The sequence below is a fragment of the Cucumis melo genome, chromosome 11 (assembly GCF_025177605.1).
Source record: "Cucumis melo cultivar AY chromosome 11, USDA_Cmelo_AY_1.0, whole genome shotgun sequence".
In the NCBI taxonomy this organism is placed as follows: Eukaryota; Viridiplantae; Streptophyta; class Magnoliopsida; order Cucurbitales; family Cucurbitaceae; genus Cucumis; species Cucumis melo.
Genome location: NC_066867.1, coordinates 27,802,577 through 27,820,444, shown reverse-complemented (window position 1 = coordinate 27,820,444; position 17,868 = coordinate 27,802,577). Strand labels below are relative to the sequence as shown.

The following is a 17,868-nucleotide window of genomic DNA, read 5'->3' as shown; positions in this document are numbered from 1 at the left end:
GAATCCATTCTATATAAAGTGGGGGAAATTTTTCATTTGGTTTGATATATTTGCTTAGTTAAAAATTTGGCCTCCAACAAACAAATGTAGAATTGTGGCAAAAGCACAAAAGAACGTTTTGATAATGCTAGAGAGTCATCCTTCATTATTTTCAAAAACTGAAGCAAACAACATTGGCCATCTGAAATTTAAGTTATCTGTGAAAAGAATTCCAAAGAAAAAGTAGAAAGTTTCTTTTTTGGGTACTAAGAAGTAGGGAAGGTTATAGGCAGATTACATCAAAGAAACATGGCAATAGACTTTGATAGGGAAATTTAATACCATACTTTTATTATTGTATAGTTGAACTTCAACTTTTAAAGCCAACATTCTTGGTTGCATCACTGTGGAAAAGAGGGCCAAAAGTCCAAAGATGCTAAAGCTACCTATAGGTAACTAAAAATGTTTTTACCCTACAAAAATTTAAAATGTCGATAAAATTATCAATATCTTCGATACCTTGCATTCGACAAAAACCTTGATCATAAATCTCATATTTCTAGCGTATTTTGTTTTTGAAAGTTTTGTTGGTTTAGTTTTTAAGATGGACAAATAGAGTTAAAAGAGGCACAAAATGAACTCGTGAAATTAAATTGCATTCTTTTATTGATCAATTCTAGTAAAGGTGGGTATTTGTGAGATAATTGGTATTTGTCATCAAAATCATTCTTTTTGTCACACCATTTATTATCCTAATGTTTTTTTTTTATTATTGTTATTATTATTTTACAAATATATTCCAAAAGAGAGACCCTCGAGATTATGGCAAAAACATACACCACAAAAATTTTAAATAACTGAAACAAAGAGAAAAAGTCAACCAAACAAAATAATAATAAAACAGTACTAACTCAAGGAAAAGACCGAATCATACTCCATGAAAGAACTCCTAAATTGCTTAAAATAACAAATCAAAACTTTTGATTTTTGAACGTTAAAAAAAAAAAACAAAGAAAAGAAATTACTTAAATTTATAATCAGTGAATAAAAGTGTCAATGTGTGTGTAAATATTTAATTTTTTTGCAATTTTGGACATTGAGTTGTGGCACATCTGCATCTATATTATATGATTTCTAAGATAATAATATGAAAATGAGGAGTTGAAGATCACCACATTGTTTGAAATCAGTACTACCGTACTTATTAGCTATCTCAATTTGCATCCAAAATTGCAATTAATAAATGTACTACTCCAATAGTTAATTTGAAATATAAGTTTTGTTTTAAAAGAAAAAGAAGAAGAAGAAGAAGAAGGTGAAGGTGGTGAAGGTGGTGAAGGTGGTGAAGGTGTGGGTATGGGAGGAGGTGGAGGGTGGAATGAGAATTTGGATCACATGGGGTTTAGGGAGTGGCGTGGATGCCGCAGGGGCTGTCTCCATCCTTTGTCGGTATATATCATAGCCATACCCAGGCCCACTCTATTTTACTTTTGGCCCAATTCAACCCCCACCCTATTCTTTTTCCTTTTCTTTTTCTTTTTCTACCCATTCTTTCGCTATCTCAATTTTTACTTTTTAACACTTTTTTAAATAAAATACGAGTATCCAAGAATTTGAACCTACAGAAGTGTATTAAGTTTTATGTTAAGGGCATGAAAAAGAGAAGTTGAAAAGCTATCTCCATCAATGTGGTTGGTATTATTAATTTGAGAAAGGTCTTAAATATAAAATATGTTTTTAAGCTGTATGTATGTCGGTATCAATGTTGATTCCAAAACCTAACTAACTAAACCCACCCCCCCAAAAGAAAAAAAAAAAAAGAGTTTTGTAATATCCCCCATTTATTAACCCTTCAAATAAAAAGAAGAAAAGAGGAAAATCCTTTGTCCACGTCATCAGTTTCATGACAACGATTCAGCAATAGTTGTCATAAACTTTGTCCAATTCCTCTGATGCGACATGTCGGTAATGACGTTTGTTTCTTCTCTCTCTCTCTCTCACCCATTTTCCAGCTCCTCTAAATAAAATTCCTTTTTTTTTTCTTTTTCTTTTTGCTTGCCAGATTCCTTTTTGAAAAGAAAAAAAAAAACAGTGTCCAAATTTATACTGTTGTTTAAATTTATTTATAATAGTAATAAAGAATAAATAAATAAATAAATAAATAAAAAGGAGTTATTTGGTTTACTTTGTTAGAAAGGGTGTGGGTGTCCGTATTATGCATCCGATGTTGGCAGAACGGTTGGATTTGAAATCAATCTTTGTTGTGCGTTTGAAACAAACGTTGCCTTTATGAATTTGGCCAATTTTGTTGTATATTTCTGGAAATGCAAATTAAACTTTGTGCTTCTTTCTAATTCACCTTATTAATATTATTACCTACTACTTCCCCTTCCCATATAAATATCCTTTCTTATCTTATCTTCTTTTATTTCATTTCATTTCTCTCTTCATTGTTAGGCAGAAAAACACACACACAAGTATGTATGCATGTATTATATATACATATTCACATACTAATACCAAACACCAAATCAGTGTGTGTTTTATGTCAGTGGCTTATATTCATCCACCTAACATCAAATATTGTTAATATATAGTTTATTAAGTATTCTTTTCTTCCTTTACTTTCTCTTTTTTGTAATACCGATCCATTATAAACAAAGATCCATCTTCTAGAATTTTAAGGTATTGATCTCTAGTGTATGTATATCGTAATTAAGAATTTTTCATCCTTCCTTTTCTAGTTAATTCATTATTGTTATCAATATCAAATATGAAGGAAGCCAGGATTTTATCTTGCATATTTTTTCTCTCCATCTCTTTGAAGCTTATCAAATATATTGTTACAAAATGTTTTTTTTTTTTTTAGTTTTGAATTAGTTCATGTCTTTCTAATTCATTCATTTTAATCACGTTCATGAGTTATTTTTTCTCTCTCCTTCTAACTAATCTAATGTTTTGGTTTCATTTATTTTACCGTCAATCCATTGTCTCTCTTAACTTAAATTTTAGAGGTAATTTGTTTTTTTTTTTAATATAGTTAAGTGTGTTGATTTTTATGTGTAAATATTTTGCCGCTCTTCAATTTAAGTTTTTTAGATTAATTATATTGGTAATTTTTAATATGGTATTAACGTTATCGTTTTTGGGTTAATTAATGATTTAACTAGCTCCTTTGTTTCAAAAATGACATGTTTGTGCTTTAGGTTTTAATTTGATTTTTAATCGTCCTTTATTTGTTTTCTTTTTATAAAAAATTCAACTAATTGAAAAATGCATGTTTAGCATTTATAATGGTCACATCAAACGTCATCATTTTATTAGGTCAACCGATGTAATTAATCATACTTTGACCATTTTGTTAGAAATTAAATTTCAAAGGTCGAATACTAATTAGAGATCAACTTCATATTTTTAGACCAATTACAGTCGAAAGTTCATCGATCAAATTATTTAAAATTTGATACAAATGGAGCCGATAAACAAAATTTTGGTAAAATTCAAATAGGAGTTCTGTAATATACTTTTGTGTTGTTTTTAGAATATTTTACTTTTTAAAATTCAATTATATTGTTATTAAAAACAAGTTTAGAAGCTATGCAACATGAGTTACATGGCTTTAACAACAAAACTAATTGATTGTAATTAATTATAATGTTTTAATTCCGTGAGATTAGACCTAACTTTGACCAACTAAATAAATAGTTAAAAGTGCAATATTGATTGGAATATTAAATGAGAAGAAGAAGAAGAAGAAGAAGAAGAAGAAGAAAGGGAGATAAATAAGCACAGGTTTGGATCAAATATGTGATGGGAGTAAGGTAAGAGGGTGCGGGGTAGAGCTTTGGAGGACGCGGCTGCTAAATGTTTGATTTTGAGCCACATTACATTAATATTCAAAGTGTTGTTTTCACTCATTCCATATCTTTTCAATTCTCTTTTTTTTTTTCCTTTTCCTTTTCATTTGTATTTTCATTTTACAGATTTACGGTAAATAATATTACAACTTTTATGAGCTCATAAAAATATGCAAAATATTTATAATTTCATTTTCTTTTTTTCAATTTTAGTAATTGCATTAGGAAATCTCATTTATGGAAACTCAAATAGGACGCTCTGAATTTTGGAATTTTTTTGGATGGATCAGTCAATTATATATATATATATATACGTATTTTCAAAACTATTTTGAGTTTTTAACCACAGCCAATAAAGAATAGAAGAATGATTCTGGTTCATATTTTTGACTTTAGTTTAATTGTTTGTACGAATAGTGGGTTGGCTCATAACTTAGTTGGGCGAGCTATATCTAATACAAAACTATGCACATTTGAATGGACAACGTAAACAATTTTTAAAAGGAAAAATTTTTAAATAAGGATTTCTTAATGATAAGATTCTTTGCTTGTCAAAATATTTCATAAATTAGATAATTCGTTTTTATCTTAAGTGGATGAAAACTAACTCCAATTTCATCATAAAATTTGCAAGTTAAATTATACAAAATAAACCCCTAAACTTTCAACACTTTGTGTTGAGAGTATTCTTAAACTTTCAAAAGTTTTAAAAGCACGCCTAAACGACCGAAATGAGTTTAAAATATACTTTTACCCTTAGTTAGGATGAAAATTGTTAGTTTTATGTATAAAAAAATATTTTTTAAAAATAGTTTTGGATAATAACCCGTTAGCGTTTTTATGTCTAAAGATATCCTTAAATTTTTAAAAGTTAAATGCTCTAAAACTTTTAAAAAATAATAAAAAAAATAGGTAAATTTTTATAAATGTAACAAAACATCAAACTATTTACGATAACAAAAGGCATGAAATTAGTCACTTTTTAAATATTTCAAGTTTACCCTTCCATCTTTATTCTTTTCTCCTTGCAATTCATTGTCTTTCTTCTTCTTTTTTTTTTCTGCTACGATTTTTTTCCATCATTTTTCTTCTTTTCTGATTTTTCTTTACGTCGTTTACATTTGGGTAACCAAATCTAAATGGTCGTGTACAAAAAATAGAAAAATCTAAAAGATCATGCATAAAGAATCTTGAAAAAAAATCATTTAGATTGGAGTAGCCAAATGTAAATATCGTGTATCAAAAGAATTAAAAAAAAACCGTTTAGCCAAAACTAAACGATTGTGTAAACAAATCTAGACAATCGTATAAACAAATCTAAACGATCGTGTAGAAAAGAATAAACGACGGTGTAGCAAAAGAATTTAAAAAATCGTTTAGCAAAACCTAAACGATCGTGTAACCAAATTTAAACGTAACCAACTTAAGTGATCGTGTAACAAAATTAAACGATAGAATTGAAAAAATAAATTGTAGTCATATCTAAACAATCGTGCACCAAACAATAGCTAAATCTAAACGATCGTGTAGCAAATATATTACGCGACTGCCTGGTTGAAAGGAATTTATGTGATTGTTTTAACATCGTATCAGTATGTTTTAAAAGGAATTTTTTAAATAGAATTTTGTGAAATTTTGTATTTTAACTTTAAAAAAATGACTTCTATTTTAGTTGTTAAGAAATTTGGTGTAGAACCGAAAAGATAAGAAAAAATAAGAATACCTTATATAAAAATAAAATGAGGATATATGTATATATCTTAAATTATTTTTTTCGAAGTTAAAAATCTTCAAACGAGTTTATCATCTTACTAACAATAGAAAAAAGAGTTATTTTTACAATAAGATATTAACAAGTTCAATTTTATACCAATGATGAGAGCAATTATAAATTTGTTTTTAGTTTAAGGATATTCATGAATCTTTTTAATAGTTTGCAGATATTTTTTAAACAAAATTTCAACTATTTTCATCCAAAAGTAACAAAGTATTTATTAAAAAACTTATTTTTAAAGTGTTAAAGGTATTTTTGAAACTTTTAAATACAAAGCTTAAGGATATTTTTTATAATTTAGCTTAAAATTGTATTTATTTTTTCTTTTGAATTCAATTTACCTAAAATATATTTGCATTAACTTTTTCAAATTTTTAAATGATTGTTTATAAGTAAAAAAAAATTGTTTATAGCCACATAGAAGGATAATCCAAACCAACTATTAATTTATGTAAAATAAATGATCTGAAGTTAACAATAAATATTTTGGACTAGTTAAATTATATTGCATTGTCATTAAGTTTTATTTATTATCAACTTGCTTACATTTTTTTCTTACCATAAACTATATTTGATGTTGTCTCTCGCATGCAAATGTCTAAAATTTAAAGGATTCTTTTTAATATAATAAAAATTGAAACATTCAAGCCACAAATCTTTAGTCATCAACATATATGTACAATTATGTTCACTTTACCGAACCTTAAATTTAATATATCGATTAGGATTAGAGAAAAAGAAAAACAAATATGTAAATAATGGTTATAGTTACTAATTATAACTAAACAGTAGGGAACAGTAGATTAGTGTTGACAACTCATTAATACAAAATTTCTAATTAAAGCATATGAATATTAATTAGTAGTAGATATATAGATACAATCAATTTTTCACCCATTCCTTTTTTTAAACAAACAATATTAAAAGCCCTGAAATAACCCTCCTAAAGAAAAAAAAAAGACATTAATATGGGTAACAAAACAATAACTCTTCTCTCTTTGGTTTTCCTTTTACTTCACTTTATACCTATGTTTAAAATAGTTAATATATAGTGAAGAAAAGAAGAAGAAGAAGAAGAAGAAGAAGAAGTATGCTAATTAAATATGTGTTTTTGGTCTTTAATGTTTTAAATATTACTTTTTGAATCTAATCTTATAATTTAATTTTTTTAAAAAAATAAAAAATAAAAAGTTATTTCCACACGTTTTCAATTAAGCATCAATTTAGGGACATGATGTCTCCGTTTAATTAAGATGATGCTACCAATTGTAAGTACTTTAGCATTTTTGCAAAAGTTAGTTCGATTATAATTAAGATTGTTTACTTTGTATCTTTTAGTATTATTGTCTTCTTTATCGTTAGTGTAACTGCAACATATTCATACAGACATGTCGGTAAAAATGTACGTAATAATAACGATATTTGAGGGTAAAAGATTAGAGAGCCGTCATTCGGAAGTATTTGAAAAAAGTTTATAGATCTCATGTAACTTACTAATGAAAAGAATTGAGCCTTCAATTAGTTTTGAATCAAGTGAAATGAAAGTTGCATTTAAGAGTGTAAAACTAAACATTAAATCTTGAATGAAATTGTGAGTAGAGGGATTGTTTTTAATATGACATAACATAAGTGAATTTTGACCAAATAAAAAATTATTCCTTACGTACCTAAAATTTGTGTTCATCATTATTTCAAAGTAGGTAAAAATTTTAAGTTTTATCTCCTATTAAGTGACACTATATTCTTCTCTTAAATTTCTATCCATTTACGTTCAATTATGACAATTAATTTTAACATGCATTAAATGTTAAAAAGGATAAAATTGAAAATTTGAGAAACCTAACAAACCAAACATGACTTTTTGTCCAACAAACTAAAACTTTTTAAGAGATGGTTAAATTACTAAATTTTAGGATTAAATTCTCCTAATAGTTTAAGGATAAGTTGTTATGTCATTTAAATTTTTTTTTGAAAAAGAATCAACGAGTAAATAAAGGACATTCTTTCACAAAAACAAGAGTTCCAAGGACCTTATGTGTTTTTTAAACAAGAAAAGAAAACAACACACCAAAATAATCATATACAATTAGGTGAGTAACAAAATTACATCTAACGAAAGAAAAAGCACTCACCTTGATAAATAAGATATGGTGTATCATCAACCTCATTCTTAGTTTTAGAAAGATTTGAAAAATAATGAGTGTAAAATAACAACTACGAAATCTGACTTAACCGTAAGAGAGATTGACAAGAAACGAGCCCGAATGGATGAGTCAATTATAATCAACATGCTAAATAAAAACAAACCAAATATTTAAATCTTGAAACCCACAGAAGTAAATTAAAAACAAATATGAAATTGATGCCTACAAATTTCTTTGGAAGTGAACATAGTTTGAGGGATAAAGAACAATAATTCAATAAAGATGATAATAGTAACTATAACCTCTTCATTGGAAGTGAAAGATTCTTCTATCCCATCCATCCATCTGTAGTTGGGTGTAAATATATATGTGTATATATATATATATGGCCCAAAGGAAACAGAGAGAAAAACAGAGAGGTAAAAGAAAGAAAAGGAAAGGTAGGGTTTAAAAGAAGAGAAGAGTAAAAACAGGATTTGTCTGCTACTTCTTCATTCACTGTACCCTTCGTTTTAGGATTTCATATTCATCATCCACCATTCCATTTCATTTCATTCCCCCATTTTTTCATCCCGCGATACGATACGAATCCAATCCCCCAACCATAAACACACACAACCTCCTTCTCTTCTCTTTCTTTCCCTTTTCCTTGTTTTCTCGTTTTCCTTTGTCCATTTTCAGATTGTTTGTTTGGTTCTTTTGTTTGTTTCCTTCCCCTTCCCTTCCTTGGCTTCAACCAACACCCCTCGCCATTTGGGATCTATACACATACCCTCCCCCATTTTCACTCTCTCTTGAATGCTTCACAACAACCTCCGACCTGGGAAGATTTGTTCTTTCTTCTTCATCTTCTCACTTGGGTTTCTTTTCAAATTTCATTTTCTGGGTTTTATTTTGACTTCAACTTAGTAACCCAAGATGCTGAATCTGAGGGTTTTGGGTTTGGTTATTGCATTCCCACTCTGAGCTTCTTCTTCCCTTGTTCAGTAAAGGAAGCTGTACTATTGGCGACAAACAAAACTGGGTTTGGGTTTGGGTTTGTTTGAGAGGGCGAGGCTGATCTTAAGGTAACAATTAATTCTGATTCAATTATTATTTCATGCTAATGAAAATGGGGTTCTCTGTTTTCTTCATTTAATTTTATTCGTTTCGTCTCTTTTTCTTGGTCAGTTATTAAACACCCTTGATGTTGAACGTTCATTCTAGTTTGAAGAGGGGCTCTGTTTTTCTCATTAGTTTTCTTTGATTCCTTTTCCTCAGGGTTTAGTTTACATTTGGGGGGAAAAACGCAATCATTCGAATGAAAGAAGCAGAGAAAACTTTAGATCCTCAACTATGGCATGCCTGTGCCGGAGGTATGGTTCAGATGCCGGCGATTAACTCCAAGGTTTTCTACTTTCCTCAGGGTCACGCCGAGCACGCTCAGGCCACTGTCGATTTCACCTCTTCGCTTAGAGTCCCGCCTCTTATTCCTTGCCGAGTGCTCGCCGTCAAGTTCTTGGCTGACCTTGAAACGGATGAGGTTTTTGCTAATGTAAGAATGGTTCCATTGCCGAACAACGACCTTAATTTTGAGGAAGAAGGTGGGTTTGGGAGTAATGGGTCTGAGAATAATATGGAGAAACCGGCTTCCTTTGCCAAGACGTTGACTCAATCCGATGCCAACAACGGCGGTGGGTTCTCGGTTCCGAGGTACTGTGCAGAGACGATTTTTCCACGGCTGGATTACACGGCGGATCCGCCGGTTCAGACGGTGATTGCCAAGGATGTTCACGGCGAGGTTTGGAAGTTCCGCCATATATATAGGGGGACGCCTCGCCGGCATTTGTTGACTACTGGGTGGAGTACTTTTGTGAATCAGAAGAAGCTCGTCGCCGGTGATTCGATTGTTTTTCTAAGATCCAAAAATGGCGACCTCTGTGTCGGAATCCGGCGAGCCAAACGCGCAATTGGGTGTGCCTCCGATCACCCGTACGGATGGAATCCCGGCGGTGGAAATTGCATCCCACCTTACGGTGGATTGACGATGTTTTTAAGAGATGATGACAACAAGTTGAGTAGAAAAGGGTCTTTAAGTTCCAGTGGTAGTGGTGGGAATTTGAGGGGAAAAGGTAAAGTAAGGCCGGAATCAGTGATGGAAGCGGCGGCGCTTGCGGCGAGTGGACAGCCGTTTGAGGTGGTTTATTACCCACGTGCCAGCACGCCGGAGTTCTGTGTTAAGGCCTCATCGGTAAGAGCCGCCATGAGGATCCAATGGTGCTCTGGTATGAGGTTCAAGATGCCATTTGAGACTGAGGATTCTTCTCGGATTAGTTGGTTTATGGGCACCATTTCTTCTGTTCAAGTTGCTGATCCTATCCGTTGGCCTAATTCTCCATGGCGACTTCTTCAGGTATCTCCTCCTTCGCCTTCTCTCTGTTTCATTCATTTTCCTCTACAATTTCTTCTGCTCCGGCCACTGTCGTTGAAGTGCATTAATTCACCTGAGAAGCTGCTGTTTAGTACCAAAGATTTGATTTTGTCTGGTTTCATTTATTCCTAGTTTCAGTCTCGTGATCCGGAAGATTTCTAGGTGCTCAAAAAGAAGATACTCTTTCTCGCTTCAATAGTTTACCCCTCTTTTGCATTTTTGTTGTTTGAGAATTTATCACCGTGTGAGAGATAGGATTTGCTCTTATGTGTGTTGCTGATAGAATGTGGGGCAAGTTCTTCTATTGTGGTGAATGCGGTTCAGGTTTGATTTTGGTAGAAGAATGCCTCATTCATTATATCATATTTCCGTCATGCTTTATCACGAAATCATTTGCCTTTTCCTATGTCGTCAGGCCTTCATTTGTGCTTCTCCGATTGCATTAAAGTAGTGTGGTTCATAGTGTAATTTTGTTCTTGAATTTATACGGTAAAACCCTACCTGCAGGTGACATGGGATGAACCAGATTTGTTACAGAATGTGAAGCGTGTTAGTCCATGGTTGGTTGAACTGGTATCGAACATGCCCGTCATTCAATTATCACCTTTTTCTCCACCGAGAAAGAAGTTTCGACTACCACAACATCCAGACTTTCCCCTCGACAGCCAATTCCCACTGTCGTCATCGTTTTCGAGCAATACCCTTAGGCCAAGCAGTCCCATGTGTTGTTTATCTGATAACACTTCTGTAGGCATACAGGGAGCCAGGCATACTCAATTTGGAATATCTTTATCAGATTTCCATCTCAACAACAAACTGCAATTGGGGCTGGTTCCGTCCAGTTTTCAGCAGATTGATTTTCACTCTAGGATTTCCAATCGATCAGTTACAGACCACAGAGACAGCAGCAGTCATAACTCGTCGGTGTTGCTAAACGGGGAAAAGACTGGTCCAAAGTTGGAAAGATCCGATTCAGTGAAGAAGCATCAATTTTTACTCTTTGGTCAACCTATACTGACTGAACAGCAAATCACTTGCAGCTCTTCCAGTGACATTCACTCACCTCGTACCGAGAAAAGTTCCTCAGATGTAAATGTGGAGAGGGTGAAGTTTCACTCCGATGGCTCAGGATCCGCTTTCAAGCAGCAAATTTCTCCTAACAAATCACCAGGAGTAGGATTTCCATGGTACCAGGGTTATCAAGCCACTGAACTCGGCCTAGACATCGGTCACTGCAAGGTATTTATGGAGTCAGAAGACGTAGGCCGCACACTCAACCTTTCGGTCATCAGTTCATATGAAGAACTATACAGGAGGCTTGCAAATATGTTTGGAATGGAAAAACCAGACATTCTTAGCCATGTTTTGTACCAAGATGCAACAGGTGCTGTGAAACAAGCTGGAGATAAACCATTCAGGTATCAACAATTCTGATAGTTTATTCATCACACATACACTGTCATCCTCAATCAACTTATATATCAAGTCTTCTTCCTTGTGACTTCAGTGATTTCATCAAAACAGCTAGAAGATTGACAATACTAACAGACTCGGGTTCAGACAAGCTGGGAAGGTATGGATGAACTTTTCATTTCTTGCTGCCAATTTGTGTTTGAATCAAGAAAAATAATGAAAGAAAATTGAAATTTTGATTTTGTAGGACATTGATGGACGGAATGAGAAGTGGTGAAAATGGATTAGATGCTTCAAACAAGACTGGCCCTTTAAGCATATTTGCATAGTCTTTCCTGATTGTGTTGATGATAAGGGAAAATGAACCCAAGAAATGTATCTGCTCCAGAATTCTGCTTGTTTCCTGGGGAAAAAAACTCAAATCTCAATCATTTTATTAATCATGTTTTTGTCTTACTATGTATCATCATCAAATGTAACTGTCTATAAATATTATGTCTTAACCGGATCCTGCTTGATGTCAACATTATGCTTGTTAATGACTTGCCTCAAAGATTTATGTCAATAGTATTGAATTTTGCCTTACACAACCCGGAACCTAATGAAAAATTATTTTGGAGACTGTTACCATGTGGTTGATACTTTTGCTTTTATTTGGACATGTAACATTGAGTTTAAGAGGAATGCAGGAATGAATTCAGATTATTGATAAATGCTTAAAATAGTTTGAAGTCACTATACAAAAAAGATACACTTTTCTTTTCTTTATTATGGCATAAAATATAAAAATTCTAAAATTATGCATGCTTACCCTACGTGACGATTTATTTAAAAGACTTAATGTCTTATGGATTTTTTTGACACTCAAATATTACAGAGCGTGGGTTGTCTTGTGAAATTAGATCGTAAGTAGGCCAAATACTCACAAATTGGAACAAACCTTTGTTGATTACCTTTTGAGAATTTTTTCTAGAAAGTGGGAATGTATTGATTTATAGGGATAATCTTTGTTGTTAGAAGCATTTTAAGATGTTGGACACATGAGAGAACCACACATTGAATTTCAAACTTATATCTAGTGATAGACTACTAAGAGGCAACCACACATCAAATAAATTTTGTAGACTCGAGATTTTAAGAATAGGGTTTAGATAGATCTCTCCCGAATCGAATACAAACATTTCATTTTCAATGGAAATTTGTTTTAGATCCAAAGTTTCTATTCTGATGTTGTCCCTTTTTGAGATGGGTTATAATAACCAAAGCTGTAGTTTTGAGTCATAAATGTGGAACCTTTGCACATGGAATGGGGAAAGAATTTAATGCATAATGTTAATGGTGGAACCAAATCATGGTCCAACCTAAACCCCCCCTTTGCACCTGGTAACATCTTCTAAACCCAACTCATCATCCATTCAAAAATTTCATGGGTTTGTTTTGAAATTTGAAGACAAAAAAAGGGTCTTTTTGCAAATCCCAAAAAGAAAAAAGAAAAAACACATTAGCAAAGCGATTGAAGAATAATTAGTGAGTGAGTTAAAGTTGCACGTTCAATGCAAGCACACGTGGGAGTGAGGGAATAGTCACGTGCCGTCCACCATTTTGTGTCGCCGTTTTGGTGCTTGTGCTTGTCTCTCGTGGTTGCAGTTTTGGAGTTGGAGATTTGACCCAAACTCCCCCACTCCCTTCCTCTTTTTCATTCAAAACTTATTTTTCTTTTTCTTTTTTCTAAACTTAAAAATTTGGCTATACTTTATATTAAATAACACTTTAATTTCACAATTGTTGAGGTTACCAAACAAAACAAAACCCTTATGAAGATCCCAATGCTAACATGTCCATGTGTGGCCAACTTAAAGTAGACAATTGGTCAATGATTTTGAACTTAGGGCCAAACCCAATCATTTTTTTAATTTCAATCCATCTTCTATCATCATCATGTCATTTTAAGATTATTGTACCTCTAAAATAATTGTTGCTTTATTTATATAAATATGTATTTCTTCCTTAATTATTTATATTTTTTTTATACTTTTAATTACCAAACTATATATTATTAGTTTGTATTTTTAAACTATTGGGAAAAATCATTGTTATATAAAATTGAAATAAATCAAATTTTGTTTCAATTTAAATAATTTAATAAATGTTCGTTTTTTAAAAAAAGAAATTACATGAGTAAAGTGTAAGATTATTTATTTAATACAAATCATTTGTACAATATTAGGACAACATGAATAAAAGAGGGGATTTTGATTTTAATATAAGAGGTGGATTGCAAACCAAGTTGAAAAAGGACTTCTCTGCAAATCTTGCCCCTATGGCTTCTTGTTGAATAAAAAAAATCTTTTAAAAATATTAATAAAAATATTTACGATATAACAAAATCTTAGTATCTATTCACTGTCAAAATATAATATTTTATTATATTTGTAAATATTTTCAAGAATTTTGTTATTTAAAATAATTAATTAAAAATAGTGACAAATTTTCATATAAGCTAAAAGTTGGTAGTTAGTGATTTCAAAAATTAAAAAAAAAAAAAAAGATGATTTTTTTTAAAAACTATACAATGATTTGTTTAACCAAACGTTCGAAAAGACCATTTAGATTTGTTGTCAAATTTCTTATTGATCCTTAAAAAAACAATTTTATAAACAAACCATAGATTTAGATAACATTGCAAAGGAGTTCGAATACAAGATGGTCTGTTGAATAACTTGGATATTATATCATATCATGGTTGGCTGACTTAAAAATTGAAGTGAAAGGAAATGTAATAATGTAATAATACAAAATAATGATGGGTCATGGGAAGAACAAAAAAAGGAAATGATTGAGAGACAAAAGAGGTATTTAAGGGTGTGTTTGCATGTGTTAATGAGTGTTACATGGCTGTCATTTTCATATGTATTATTTCCCAATGTGAAGTTGTTTCCTTAATTATTCTATTAATTAATTCCAACATGGCTCCATTTTCTATATATATATATATATATCACTTTGACACCAAGCAACTTGTGTGTGTTTTTACACGTGATCCAAGAACCACACGTGACACAACCTTTATCCCAAAAAAACATATAACAATTTTCTTTTAGTGCATGCCACATAATTTCTTTCATTCGTTAAAAATTTAAAAAAAAAAAAAAAAAGAAAAAAGTTAATGCGTGTTAATTAATGCATGTAAAGAAGTTGAAAATTAAGAGGGAGATGTAGAATGATATTTAAATGGCTACTTGGTATGTATAATTGATAGTACATTACAAAGAAACTATATATTATATGTAAGATGAAATAAATGTTGTGTCGTATAGTCTTGCAACACCCTCTTTTCTTTTACCACACATCATTGGTATTCTCAAACTTAAACTTGGTCAAAATAATTGTTATCATTCTATGGAGTTTCAAAGTTAAAAAGTGTTGTTATGTTTTGTTTTAGGATGATTTTGTGATTATTAGAATCATTTCAAAGTATATCTTTTGATTTTGCACTTCAAAATTTAATTTTCATATTTAAAATTTGAGTTAATTGAATGGTTATGAAATCTTTTTTTTTTTTTTTTCATATTTTCTCTTCAAATCTTACAATGATTTATATTTTTCTTATATACAATAGTTGAATTCTTAGCCAAGTTTTAAAAAATAAAAATTGAATGCTATCTTTTTTTAGTTTTCAAATTTTGGCTTGGTTTTTTAAACTATGGTAGAATGTAGATAACAAAAGAAGAAAGTTAGGAGTGGAAGTAGTGTTTATAGACTTAATTTAAAAAACAAAAAACAAAATGATTATCGAGAAAGGCATAAAAGAGCTCTAAAAACGTTTTAAAAAAAAAAGGTCATTGGTAGTAGCCATCTTATATGCACCTATCTAAAAAATATATAACATCGTACAAGTTTTCTAACAGCTAAATATTGTAAAATTAAGCGGTTTGTCTCATGAGATTAATTAGTTAAGATGCACATAAACTAACATGGATACTTACTCATGAATATGAAAAAAAGAAAAATGCATTTAAAAATGACAAAAGTGATTAAAACGTTTTAAAAAAAGTAATTATATCTTGAAAATCTAAGTTGAGTTATAAAGGCTTTAAACCAATACGTTAGAACTGAGAACGCTTCTATTAGATAAGTAAAGAAATAAGGGAGATAATAGAAAAAGTTTAGAAAGGCGAAGGACAATAATAATTAATAGTAAAACTTAATTGCTTAATTAACACTAATAAAATTAGAAGACTAAAGAGGATTGGAATATAACCCAAACATGTGAGCTAAGTTTGGATGGACATAAAAAATTTATGGTAGACGTTCCCAATTGTGTTATTTTCTTTCTTTCTTTGGGGGGGTTCACGGGGAGGGTAAAAGGTGTATTGTCGTTTAATGGGGTAAAGTGGTAATTTAGGAAGAAGCGACAGAGATTTCATGACGTGGCACTCTATACCCACCCGTGCGCTGCGTCTTTCTTTCTTTCTTTCTTTCTTTCTTTCTTTCTAAATCACTTCTCTCTCTCTCTCTCTCTCTCTCTATCACTCTCACTCCTAACGAACCCAAACAATTTTTCTTTTTTTCTTTTCTTTTTTTTTCTTTTTTTTTAACAACACATTCGGCGCGTAATCTAAAAGCGTATTACGTGTAGGGTTGAGATGATGTGGTCGTAATTGGATTTAATTAAACCTTTCTTTTGGCCCAAAGTTTTAAACATCAATTCTGGACCCACACACACCCCCCCCCCCCCGATATTTTATGCTTCTCTTTCTCGCGATAAGCATCTTTTTTTCTTTTTTGTCATGGCGTCTTCTTACGATAATTTGCTTTGTTTGTTGCCATTTTCTTTTCTTTTTTTTTTTTTTGTTTTGGTGTTTCGCATAAAATATTATATTGAAAGCCTTTGTCGTTTTTAGAGGGAAACAGAAAAGACGGTTATTTTCAATTTTGTGTTGTAATTAATGATTAACACCTCTTCTTTTTTCCTTTTTCGTATAACTATTCCTTCCCTCCTTATCATATCCCTTCCACTTTCCTTTAACATATTTTCAGTGCATTTTTATTCTTTCCTCTCAACTATTCCTCTTTGTACCCTTCCTCACGTCATATAGTTTTATGTGTTTAAATGTGTTTAGCTCAACGATAATTAACGTCTATCTTTGTACTCTTTATAAAATTACAAGTTTAAAATTTATTATTTATTTTATTTTATTTTATTTTAGAAAAATAAATGGCTCATTAACATTTTTTAATTTCCTTGTCAAAATATATATATTATTAATTATTTGATTGAAGTATACTGGACTTGCAAATTTGACATTGAGCTGTACTTTTTCAATTTTCATACTGCTATAGGTATTTGAATAGCTTGCATATGCCTTAACTACCCAATTAACATATTTGTTTCAAAACTCATGTTGGATTATTAGAGTTGTAAGAATAATATATCCCACAACTTGGATTATCCCATCCATACTATAAGGGTTGAGTTAGTTTAAAATACGGGTAGAGTTGGATTGGATCTTAGGTTAGAAAGTTGAAAAATTCAAGTCAACCCAAGTCAATTTGAATTAATATATATAAAATGAAAAGCCAAAAGAAGTGTTGGCCAGTGAAGAAAATTAGTTTTATTTATGTTGAGGGATGTCTACAACTAAAAGCTATCTCTACCATTATCATTATGATGTTGGGAGAGCATTTATAATATGTCCCATTACACTCTCTTTAACTTTATGTCTTTTCTTTTTTCCTACAAAATTAACTTTTTGAGACATAATATTGACTCTACTTTTATGAATGTGATTCAATATTTCATTAATGCTTTTTCTTGATTATGTTGTATAAAAGTTCATCTTCAAGAATGTGAGTATTTAAAAGTCAAATTAAGAGGCTTTTTAAGATATTATAAATAAAAGCACTAAGGAGTGATGACAATGTTGAGAAAATTTTAAGATATTCTTGTGCTGCTTTTTTTTTTCTTTCACAATTTGATGCTGATTATCAAAAAGTTTATTAAAGACACATAATTGAATAAGTGATTTGTAGAATGGGACCATAATTTTATTTTCTTACACTCAACTTTCAAAGGTAGACTACGAAACGTATCTCCCTTTATTATTTAAGACCCGAAAAATATCTGTTAAAATTAAATGTCGTGTATTTCTAGCTTTATTTAGGTAAAAAACAGCACTTCTATTCAAGATTGATAAGCGAAGTTAGAAAAGAATCACATTCAATCCAAAAAGAAATAGAAAAATCAAATTTTACTCGAAATTATGACTTGTATATTTCTCGTGGGTTTAA

General features: G+C 31.0%; 1 protein-coding gene across 1 annotated transcript; it reads left to right on the top strand.

Annotated features, from left to right (window-relative positions):
* Positions 1 to 8,309: 8,309 nt before the first annotated feature.
* Positions 8,310 to 12,167, top strand: LOC103501953 (auxin response factor 18). The gene is made up of 5 exons (XM_008465730.3): positions 8,310 to 8,821; positions 9,015 to 10,146; positions 10,672 to 11,582; positions 11,672 to 11,737; positions 11,825 to 12,167. The coding sequence occupies exons 2-5, from the start codon at positions 9,055 to 9,057 to the stop codon at positions 11,904 to 11,906; spliced, it is 2,151 nt and encodes a 716-aa protein (XP_008463952.1). The 5' UTR covers positions 8,310 to 8,821; positions 9,015 to 9,054; the 3' UTR covers positions 11,907 to 12,167.
* The last annotated feature ends 5,701 nt before the right edge of the window (positions 12,168 to 17,868 follow it).